General features: G+C 42.6%; 1 protein-coding gene across 11 annotated transcripts in view; it reads right to left on the reverse strand.

The window, feature by feature from the left end:
• Positions 1–11,930, reverse strand: part of ARHGEF9 (Cdc42 guanine nucleotide exchange factor 9) — a 426,451-nt gene that overhangs the window by 142,204 nt on the left and 272,317 nt on the right. For 2 of the 11 annotated variants that reach the window (XM_036892736.2, XM_036892729.2), the window contains exon 1: positions 11,795–11,818. The exons of 6 other annotated variants lie outside the window; for them this stretch is intronic. In XM_036892736.2, the coding sequence (XP_036748631.1) occupies positions 11,795–11,803 (9 nt within the window). In that variant the 5' untranslated portion in view covers positions 11,804–11,818. Of the gene's footprint in view, positions 1–8,753; positions 8,776–11,790; positions 11,923–11,930 lie in introns of those variants that run through there. 3 more of the 11 variants (XM_036892733.2, XM_036892731.2, XM_036892728.2) reach the window with 3 other exon arrangements.

An 11,930-nucleotide genomic window follows, 5' to 3' on the forward strand; every position in this document is an offset into this window, starting at 1 on the left:
CTCCACATGTGTCTGAGTGTAACTGTGCATCACATGTGATCTATAGTGTGTGTGCATGTGAGGGTATGAGAAGAGGGCAAGGACAGACAGCAAGGTTAAATCAATTTTCTCCTCCACCATTTGTTTTTAACAGTATTACTCTACAACACCTGGGTCAATCTGCTCCTAAGCAGGTCAAAGGACCTGGGTTCAACTTTCATCTCTGTCACTTCCTGAATGTGCTGGCCTTAGGTACTTTGCCCAAGAGGTTTAGCCACCACTCCATTTATCCAAGCGGCCTCACAACAAAGAGTTCCAGCAGCCAAGAGCTGAAGAGAGAGATGGAACAAAGGTCAAGAACCAACCCTGAAACTTTTGGGCAAGTCCTTGCGTCTCCCTAGCACTCAAGTTTCCCCAGTAGTACTGTGAGGGAGTGGGCCCAATGATCTTATGAGTTCTTTTTTATTCTCATCCAGTGACTTTTCAGTTTATGTGCCATGGACTAACTCTGGTCCCTACAACCACTACCACAACCACCACCACAACAACAAAAATACAGTGCATAGATATGTGCATGTAGATTAGCATCTACAGATGCTTCTTCCTAGCTAGATTCCCCTCTATCCCTGAGCAAGGTACTGGTCGCTTCCCTATACCTGTCATTCCACACTCATTTTCCCAGTGGCCTGAGCTACATGGAATAAAATGGATAAAGTCCCAAAAGCATACAATCTTCACCAAAGCTCAGGCAAAATGAGATGCAGTTTATCCAAAACATTCTTCCCCATTTTGAGATGACTGTGGGGACTAGAGATGGTAATGAGACAGCTTTTAGGCTCAAGGCCTAGTCTTTAAGAACAAGACCAAATAAATCTATAGGGAAAACCTCCAAACAGGGCATGAAGGGCCATAGAATCTAGGGCCACTCTTCTACATTTGGCAAGGCCTCTCATGAATCCCTGGGTGATATGATATCTAAGCAGATTTATCATAGGTCAAATAGATATATCTGAATTGCCAGTTAGTGGTTCAACATCATCCTAGCCAGAGTTATCTATTGGCATCTGCCTAGTTTTCTCTGCTATCCTGACAAACTTTTAAAAGAAGACCTAGAAAGAAGCAAAGTGCAAAAGGCATCTTTAGAATGAACCCCTTGCCCAAGACCATTTGGCATGGGTTAGGTTGATGAGAGCTAACCATATACACTAAGCTCTTTCCAGCACACCGCCGCTTTTAAGAGGCAGTACTGATCTAAGTCAATGAAAGCAATTCTCTGAGTTTCTATTTCCTTAGTCACAAAATGGGAAACTAATCCTGGCCTCACTCATCTCAAAGAGTTGTGGGGAAAAGACCAATGTGGCAGGAACAGAAGACTATACACTAGTCCTTATCTTCTCACCTTGCCCCCACACAATGAGAATTTTCCAAACAAAATGATGCAAATAAAGGTGAAAGGCATAGATTTGTTCTAAGTAGGTCATTTGTCAAAAGCCTGCAATTTCTGTCACAATTCTTAAGCATATCATGTAAATGCAGTAATGCTCATCACAAATCCTAGCTAAGTACCTGGGGACCAAGAATTGGTTTTTAGTTACCAAGTGCCTAGATGGTTCTGGCTTGATGGACTTGAGAAGGCACTAAAGAAAAACACAAATTAACTTTGGCTTTCTTCCAAGCTTCCCTTTTAGCTTTGCAGGAGATGATGAAAAAGAAAGCTAATCTTCTATTCATAGCAACATATGTGTGGCTGGGTTGGGGGGACAGAGCTGGGGTAAATGAATCTTTAAAAAATCCCAGTTTCCTACTAAGGACTCAAGACATGGGCCAGGTCATAGGGCTTCTGTCCTTCAAGAGAGGGAAATAAAAGTGAGTTCTTCATGTATGACAAAGAAAAACAAGGCACAAAACAATGGGATTTGTTCAAGGTCACCCAGTGACTACTTTATATTTGCAGCCCCTCTTTATTCATGTGTATCTTTCATTCACAAAACCATTACAGAAGTCCTACCAAGTATCAGACCCCTCCACTGCAGCAGTCACCCAGAGATTTCAGCCTCAGAGAGTTCTTAGGGGTTATCAGTCCCAATTAACAGAAAAGAAAACCAACCTGAGCTAAGTGATGTGCCCAAGATCAGAGCTAAAAAATTACAAACTACTAGTTCAGTGGCCCTTTTTTTTTTCTATCACACCATACAGGTTTCCATCACTACCCCCAAAAGACAAAGAGTAGCTTGCAAATCTCAAAGGTCCAAGAACTTAACATCTTTGCAAAGCAATGTTCTAGCTCCAGTACTACTACAAACATACTGTGTTTCCTTGGGTGAGTCCTTTCTCTTTCTGGAACTACTTCTACAATGAGGGAATTAGACTCAGGACAGCTGTAACACCCCATTTCTAAAAGATATAGTTATCTGAAATGACTTTAAATGGCACTGAAACTTCCAGAGCTTGAGCCCAGATCAAGTGCTATATGACAGTTAAGTCTTTGATCCTCATTTTTCTCACCTGTAAAATGAAGATAACCTTTGCCCTACATACTTCACAGGGCCTTAGAGAAGATAAAGTGAGACATGCAAAATCCAGTGACAAGTTTAACTCAATATTCAAGAGGCAGATCCAAGAATCAAGCAAGCATCCACTAGCCCTAGTTGATTTTCTCTAAATCCAAGTAGAAATGTCTGTGAAATGCTCTGTCCAATAAACCTTCCTGAGCCTTCCTGGGCAGTTCAATCTAGATTCTCAAGATAAGCACCTAAGGTGATTGAAGGTACAAAGCAAATAAATGAATCCCTCCACTCCCTTTGGGCCCTAAGCACAAAGCAGTCTCATCATTTTGCCTGTCTTCTGAGCCCCCTACCATGCCAAATCTATCAGAGCCTCTCCCAGAGATGCTTGGTTCTCCCATGCCTCTTTCTCAATGCCAAAGCACCCACTGCCCAGCCCTCCTGCCAACCAGCAGGGTTCACAGAGGGAAGAAGAAGGAAGAGAGTGGGTGGAGGAGAGTCTGTGGGAAGTACAGCTAAAAGTAGCTGCTGCCTTTAGGCACCACACTTTGAGGGGGTGGGGGTGGGTTCTTAGCATATCCTTCCTGCAGAGCCAGCTGGGCATGGAGGTGCACAGCTTCCCTCCCTCCCCTCGCCATTGAAGACAAGCAGGCAGAGAGATCAGAGCTGTCAGAACCATTCCCAGAGCTGGCTATGGATGTGCAGTGCCAGCCTCCTCTGGGCCCTAAGGGTGGATGGCCCTCAGCACAGGTTGCATCCAGAGGCTCCCTGCCTCAGAAGAACTAATATAGTCTTCAGGAGATTCTGTGCTCCCCCCACCCCTAACTCACTGCCTGGCATTCCATGGGCTACTGAAAGGCCTATTCCCTCTAGAAAGTTACATAATACTCTTGTGCTCCCAGCCTCTCTGTCAGCTTGTTTTCTCCAACCAAACCTGAGAGGGCCTTCAGGTCTCTGATCTAGCCAAGAGAGCACAGAGCCAGCACCCTATAGCAGAAGTAGCAGGTTACAGGAGACAGGAGCCTGATATGAGGAGTTAAGATCCCAGGCCCATCGTTGCAACTTTGGACAAGCCCCTTCCCCTTCAGTGCCTTAGTTTTCTCATTTGTAAAATAAGAAGGGGAGAGGCATGCTGTAGATCTACAATGTACTCTAATCCCTGCCCCTATGTGATTCTCTGTGAATTCTGGCCACTTAAAATAAAGATCCCCCTCCCCCATCCAAGGTTGTCATATCTTCCAAGCTGTCTGGCTGAGCTGAGAAGAGCCATCCTCTACTCTCCTAACTCCAATTTCCCTAATGACTAAGGTCTGCATTGGCAAGATGGTTATGTGAAACTCTAGACTCTGTCCTCTACCACTGTTCCAGGCCTATCTCATCCAGACTAGTTCTGCTTTTTCCTGTTTTATCAAGAAGCTTCTGTTTCAAATTTCATTTGAGAACATGGTTATTCTATTGAATCCACTCCTTATTTTAGTGCCATGGGACCTGAGGCCTAGTGGGGAAGGGCCTTGATCGCACTCTAGCAGAAAGGTAGGGATAGAGCCACAGCTTGCTCCCAGGAGTCCCAAGACCATTTCCAGTGTTTTTTATCTGTTTTCCTCACACTGAAGGTCTACTTTCCATATGCTGTTCCTCTCCCATACATGCACAACACTTTCTTCTCTGCTACAAACTCTTGACCTGGAAGCTCAAAGGCCAAATGCCAAATTCTTTGTCAGGGGCCTCAAACTAGCACAGAGGAATGACAAGGACAAGAAAGAACTGACTTCAGATATATCCCTCCCTTACACTTTCCTTTTCTTCCCCACCTTTGTTTCTTTCTTCAAAGTTTCCTCCTGAGTTCTGCTCTATGCCTGTGGAATTCCTTCAATTTTCAAAAAGTCATGACCATATTCTGACCACAGAGTCCACTATGCAGGCTACACTGGAAGAACTGCTGGATGTGGTGTCAAAAGTCCTGAGTTCTAGGCCAGGGGACTACCACTTTCTGACTGTGTGACTTTGAGTAAGTTGCTTAATCTCTCTGTACCTCTGTTTCCTCAACTGCTTCCAAGTTTGGGGGAGGAAGCAATGAAATAACTAGGGAATTTTATCTGTTGAAATTCTCATTAACAGTACTAGCAGTATTAACTAAATAAATGGCTACTTAAAACATTGCAGGAAGGGGCTCTGAGCTGTCAAAGCAGCAAGCCCCCATCTAGGCTTTCCCAGATCTATGAGGCTGGCATTTTATCTATGAGAGCAATTAATTATCCATGAAACATGTCTCTTTAACGAATGCTAAATCCCAAACTTGAATCCCACTGCTACTCAGCTTAGTTACTGTAGGTCTCCCTTCCCTGTTGAGCAGCCAGTGTGTGCTCAATGAATATAACCTGTAGTTCAGTTCTAGAAGAAACCTAAGCCAAATATAATTAGGAAGGCATGTCTATTACCACCAAAATTACCCTATAAATTCCAACCCTCTAAAAGGGATTTTTGGCTTACCTGCTCATTTTGAATAACAACATTCTTCATCATTTTGATCATTAGTATTAATCACAAAGTAAGTTGAGATCATTAGAGCTACAAGAAATCTTTGAAGCTGTCTAATTCACCTAACCTTATTTTGCAGTTGAGGAAACCAAATTTTAGAGAGGAGAAGTAATTTTCCCAAGGCCACCCAGCAAATGGATGGAATCTTCCCCACTGTTATAGCAAAAGCATAAGAACTGACTTTTTTTCCCTGAAGTGTTCAAACCATCTCACAGATGATAGTTTAAAATCCAAACAGGTCCCCAGCCTACTCACTCTGTGGGGTTGAGTCCTCCTTTTTAGAGTGGGCACAAGCCCCTAGAATTCATCAAGCCCCCCATAATCCTACAATAAAGTTTCACCATCTGCAAAACCTGCCTAGTGACACGTGCAGTAAGACAGAGTCAGGCTGAGCTGAAATTTCCTTTTAACATAGCAGTCATTCTCATCCCTGGCTGAACATGCCTGTCACCTCAGGGAGCTTTTAAAAAAATATCTATGCTAGGGCCTCACTAGATCCTCGCCAGAGTTTCTCAGAATGGTTGTTAGTCTTGCTAACTCCCCAGGTGATTCCAATGTGCATTCAGAGCTGAGAACCACTGGGTTAATGGACACAATTCAGCCAACCAAGGGAAACATGTGCAAAGAGTTTCCTAAACTCTGTGAAAACCAAATATATTCTGTGTTAAAGTTAAATCTGTGATGTCCTGCTTTTCCAAAGAGAGGAAAAGAAAGTGGTACACAAAATCTACAGTTGTGGCCCTGACTCTGAGACAAATTCTGGACCCAATTAAGAAACATACAGTTTATGGGTATCGGAAGAAAACAAGGAACCCTAGAGCCTGAAACAGGATTTACCAGAAATGCCAAGTGACTCATACTCCTTTTACTGATGGGGTCATTGGCATGGTAGATGATTGCTACTAAACCTAGTATATATTTTGACACATTTGTTGTCTACAAAGCATACAACAAATCTATCATGTCACATTATCCTCATTAATACATTGGTAGAATAGATGATGGTAGAGCCCAGTGGATTCTGCACTGGTTGACCAGATGTACACAAAAATTAACAGGCTCCATTCTAATGAGATGCCAGAGGAGCTAGCATTATTAACCCCATTGTATTGAACACTTCTTTGAATCAACAACTTGAATGATATTCAGTTTTCAAATGATGCAATGGAGAAGAAATTGCTAATCTGTTTCATGGCATGAAGGAAAAGAATTAAACCCCCAAAAAGCTAGAATAGACCAACCAAAGGAAATAAAGTTTAACTGATACAATGCTAGAAGGCACTGATAATTTATTGCACAATATGAAGAAAAATTCTAAAAGCCCATAAAAATCTAGAATAATGGACCAACCAAACAAAATAAAATTTAATGGATTTGGTTCAGAAAGGCCTCAGTTTTGGTTCAAAAGACCAATTTCACAAGAAAGTAGAGGAATGGACTAGACAGCAAAGTGTTTGAGCCTACAGCCCAAAAGGCTAATACAGAGGAAGGTAACACTGGCTGCACTTTTGATTCACCTTGGGGAGTCTTAAATTTAAAATAAAAAAGAAAGCTGCTGGGGCCTATCCCATTTCAGTTAAATCAGAATCTCTCAGAGTGAGGACCTGGCATGGGTATTAAAAACTTCCCAACTAATCTGAATGTTCAGTGAGGACTGAGAACCAGTAGAAGGCTGCATTATTGGATAGTTCACAGACGGATCAAACTCCCTTTGTACTTGATTCTGATCAGGTGGCATCTGGAGTTGCATGACCAGTTCTGGGCAGCACATTTTTAAAGAAATGTAGAAAAATAAGAGTGCATCAAAAGGAAGAACAATTGTATGAAAATTGCAGTTCCTTCAAAATATTCTATATTTTAGGCTTCACCAAATCTCTTTGAAGATCCCAAATAGGGAATTTTCATAATAAAGAACTCTTTGATGTATATTCAAGATAAAAAGGCAGCATTTTATTGAACAAAGAATGCTGCGTAAAACTGCTTTACAAAATTAAAGGCATGAAAAAGCACTAAAAATGTAAGCCAGTAGCTGAGGAAGCTGGTGTGACTTCAGAGGTGCCTCACACACCTCCCTCTCCACCTGACTTCATTCAGCTTCACACTAGCTAAGAATGATAAACTGACTCACCCCCCTTTCCATTTGAAAGGCAAATTCACTCCCATACCACGAGTATGTCTGACCTTTACTTTTCTGTAAAACTAGAGGTAACAATCATTCTTACCCACTTCACAAGTCTGATGTAATAAACAAAATTAGAAAGGATGTGAAATTTCTTTGTAAATTCTACAGGCCCACGTACTGACAAGATTTTATGAGTATTGTCATTACTGGATTGTTTCCCAAATCTTTTCTATCTTCTAAGCCCTTACCCCTTCTAGTTTTTCCACTTTGTACTTCGGTGCCAGGGAAAAGCACAATTAACTAAATAGTCTTGAGAGCTAGATGCACCTAATAGGAGACACTCTGTGCAGATATCAGAAGAGCTAAGCTTTGATCAAGGATTCCTGGAAAGCCAAAGATTCAGTTGGCCTAGAACAAATTAGAGCTAGATATAAGAGCTAGTAAGTATAAGTTTTCCCATCTACATCCCCCTTCTTGGGGCAAAGCCCCTGGGGTTGGATCTATGTGCTTTGTGAGAAGTCTTCTGAGAAGGCAATCTGGGGAGAATAGGCTCAATTCCCAGTCATGTCCCTGTCCAGAGCAAGCACTCCACAGGCCAAAGGGAGCAGAGGCCAAGATAGCAGACAAAAGCTAGGAAGAGAACATGCTTTGGGACCATCCCTGCAACTGCCAGAGTGTGCCCTCTAATCATAGCAAAGCACTCTCAATCTGGGTCACACCACAAGGCAGAAGAGCACCTCATCACAGGCTCACTGGGATTCTTCAGCTCCCTAGCTTAACACACACAAGTTCAAGTGGATGAGAAAATCTGAGCCAGGGCCCAAGCTGTATTCACCAACGCCACAATCAAACTGGCCCTCCCAAATTTGCTCAGCCTTCCCAGTCAGTCCAAAGCTACTCAGAGACCAAGGACATAGAAACAAAACCCCTCAAATTCCACACGGCAGCTGGGCTGGGCAGGATTCCCTAAGCCACAAACAAAATTGAGGCATACTATACAAGTATATATTGCAGGTTCTAACAGACATAGGCTGTCTCAGTGGAGGAAAAACACTGCTTAGTCTGCTCCCACAACACTGTCCTTTCACCTCCTCGCTGCCTCAACCAAAAGTCAGGGTGAACAAAAATTTTTTTCCAGGGCCTGCAGACCTCCATGCACTAAAGCTGAGCTGTGAAATGGCACAGTTGATCTTAAAAAGAAGTCAGTGACTGGAAAGGGAATTGAACCCAGGGGCCTTCCAATAAAGAGACCCTATGGCTGCAATGAGGCTAGGCTCTGTATGCCTTCGGTGGATGTTTCTAGGCATTTGCAGTCAGTGGGGATCTTGCTCTTTGTCTTCTCCCCAAAAGCATCTCTCCAAGTCCTGTTGGGTTCCAGTTCTCTTTTCCCAGAGGTGTTAGTGCCTGGACCTTAAAGGGTGGGTTCTGGAGCTCCACTGGAGCTGAATGATGCAGAGGTTGCTAGGATACTGGTTGAGGGCATTTCCAGAATCCCTTGGCAGGGGGCTGGGAGCCAAAATTCTTGGGCTAGAATTTTGCCCCTCCTAGTAACAAAAGCTTATCCTCTATCCAAAGGGGTCAGAGAGGAGGAAAGGGAACAAGGAACTTACTTGGGTAAAGCTGGGACAAATTAGAGAGGAAAAGTCCTCTTTTCTTCGTTCTTACCCACTTATAGGAGCAGGGGAGGGAAAGAGGCTGTGCGAGTGGAGGGAGGGAAGGGAGATGGGGGAAGACAAAGGGAAGAGGCAGGAGAGGGAAGAAAAAAAAAGAAGTCAAAATGTAGATGGTTCCACTCCTTTGGACTACATTTTTTTTTTCATTTTCTCCCACTCTTTTCTCTTTTTTGCATACCCTCAAAAGTCTGAAGGAGAAATGCCAAGCCTTTAGGATTCACACAAGTAAAAGTCACACTGCCAAGTTTATTTCTCTACTCCCCAAACTCCCTTTTAGCTGCTCTAGGGTGGCCTGCCATCTGGCTAGTAACATTCCCTTATTTGCCTAGAGATGAGTTAAATTTGAAAAATGCTTACCCATTTCACCAGCTAAATTACTGATGGAAGGGCTTACTCAAGCTACCTCTTTAGCCTGAGGGTTTGTGGGGTGGGAACTAGTTGGGAAAACACCCAACCATCCTAGCACCAGTCAAATCCTTACAGGCCCTAGCACAAGGAGGCCATTCAGAACCCTGCTGTTTTTCTTCATTCCTAGTACAACCAACCCCCATTCATATTCAGGAATGTGCATCCTCCCCCATACACACACACAGAGAAAGGCATGTACACACACCCAGGAACATACTGCCACACACCCTACACACAAACATTCCCAAAGGCTTTCTGGCAAGGGTCTGTCAGGCAACCAGAGGGGAAGGCTATGGTATTTCATGACACTACTTTGTCATAATCTTGGCTCAAAGACTAGCCTTAGAGAACCTTTCTCCCCTAGGGCAGAAAAGAAAAGCAAAAAACACTCCATTGCTGTAGTCCAGTTTTCTTCCCACATAACTAGGTAAAAAAGTATCTTAAGTAAAACTTAACCTTCTCCAAATACCAGCAACCTTCACCCCACCTCCCATCATCCCTTAATTAGGATTTCATAATCCTTTTCATTTGTCTTTCCAGTTCATCCTCTCTGATTTCAAGTGCTTATGGAACCCAAAATAACAGAATGCAAGAACTTAGAGGTCACATGGTCCAACCTTCGCCAAATGCCAATGTTACAGGGAATACCAAACCCACTAAAGAGGAAAAAACATTACTTAATGTCAAACAGCCCCTGAACAGAGAAAACCTGGGTCTGTATGTAGCTGCTCAACCTAGAGCCTTTCCTCACTATCCAAAGCTGTCTCAAAAAGTGCACAGTCAAAACGTAAGCTTACTTTAGATAACACCACTGGAGCTAAGGTGGGGGAGGTGGGTGGTGGTGGTGTGTGTGGATGGGTGGGGGGTGCACTTACCAGATTCTTTTTGCAAAGAAACAAGGCCTCAATTCAAACCAGGAGGCCCTCACAAAGGAACCAAAGAGTAAATTTTATAAGAATCAAAGAATCAATCCAGCAAACTTCCCAGATTATCCTTACAACCATGCAACAACCAACTAAAATATCAGCTTCTCACCCACACCAAGTCAACAAGAACGCACCTTAAGGCTCAAAACCTCTTCTCATGCCATTAAATAATACTCTTCAGGTCCTGAGTTCAGGACAATTTCAAGAGCCCCCTTCATAGCCCCTCTCCCATCACAGTCATTTCCAAAGAGATTGAACAACAGGATATGGAACTTGACAGCACAATGCCAGCAGTTTGCACATCACACATGAGCGGCCGCCCACATGGAGTAGGGGAAACATGTGTGTGGACTTGTATGTGCCCTAATTGCTACATGAACTAGAAATGGCATTATTTCAAGTCAGATAAGCAATGGAATGAGGAAGACCTGCCTACCTACAATGGGGGGAGTGGGAGGGAGGGGGATGGACAATTATTATGCACACTGGCATAAGAGACTTTTTTCCTGGCTTTGCCAAGAGCTTTCTCAGAGGAAAGAGAAATATAAAAATATTAACAATAGCAATAATAACAGTGACCGCCATCACTACCATCTAATACAGACATGCAAATATTTGTCAAACTGGAATGTTGCTTCTAACTCATGTTTTCCTGAGCTCTCATCCTATTCCATACAGACTTTTTTTTGTGTGGAGGATGCTCAAAACACAATTTAGCAAGATACATACTTTCATTTTGTCATGGAAATTTTTCAGTTAGAGACCTCTGATCTTAAAAATCAAACAAGGAAGCAAGCAAAAACCACCACTTTCTCCTAAGTGCTAGCAAGTTCTATTTAAAATGTAGTTCAGGAACATGATTGCAAATGAGATTACCTCAAAGAGGCATATGCAAATACTACTATTCCCAAGGTGGGTAAAGAGCTGGCTGTTGTTTGGAGGACACACAGAAAATTCCCAGACTCAAATCCAGTGGTACAATCTTTGGGAAAAGAAATCCAAACAACTCTTATCAATGTCTTCTCTTGCCAATTCATAAAGATAAGAGGCTGGTTTTAATGTATGAGTACATGATTCCAAAGAAACTGACATTCAATGTTTTAAGAAATGTTTTAAAGGTGGCTTCTTTCCAAACTGGAAACTGTGAACTCTAGACAGAAAATTGAGATTCAAAGGACACAGTCACCAACTGCCAGCTCAACGAACCCCACCACTTCACTTCTCAAATTCTTACTCCTCATTAAAGACTAAAGAATTATTTTCCCGAAATTAATTCCTTGTATCAATTTTTTCTCTCTAAACATCCAGTACAAGACTTCCTAAAATGCCAAAAATCATCATGCTCTTCCCAAAACCTCCCCTCGCCCCCAAGCAAACCCAATGCACTCCTGATGGCAAGAGAGAAATTCTGACTACAATTCCCAGATGGAATTTAAAGGTAATTTTCAAGAAAAGCAGTTGACAACACAAACAGCAAAGCCACTGTTTAAAGACGTCACCGTAGATGGAGAATGCACACACATGCACTTAAATAGAAAGCATTTCTTTGTGAACAAATTTTACCCAAGCAATAAGCAGCTATACTAACAAGCATACTTAAAAGACAGACATGACAAAAGATTTAGGGAGAGATAATATACCAACGTCATACATATCACAGCGAGGCCATGTTGAAGCTCAAAACGTTTTCCCCCCGATTAAGAAAGCTTTCTTTTTCTCCCTCTCTTTCCCTGTTTCTGTCTCTCGATTTATTTTTTTCTCGGTGGTTCTCGGGATGAAA

Source organism: Manis pentadactyla, chromosome X (assembly GCF_030020395.1).
Source record: "Manis pentadactyla isolate mManPen7 chromosome X, mManPen7.hap1, whole genome shotgun sequence".
In the NCBI taxonomy this organism is placed as follows: Eukaryota; Metazoa; Chordata; class Mammalia; order Pholidota; family Manidae; genus Manis; species Manis pentadactyla.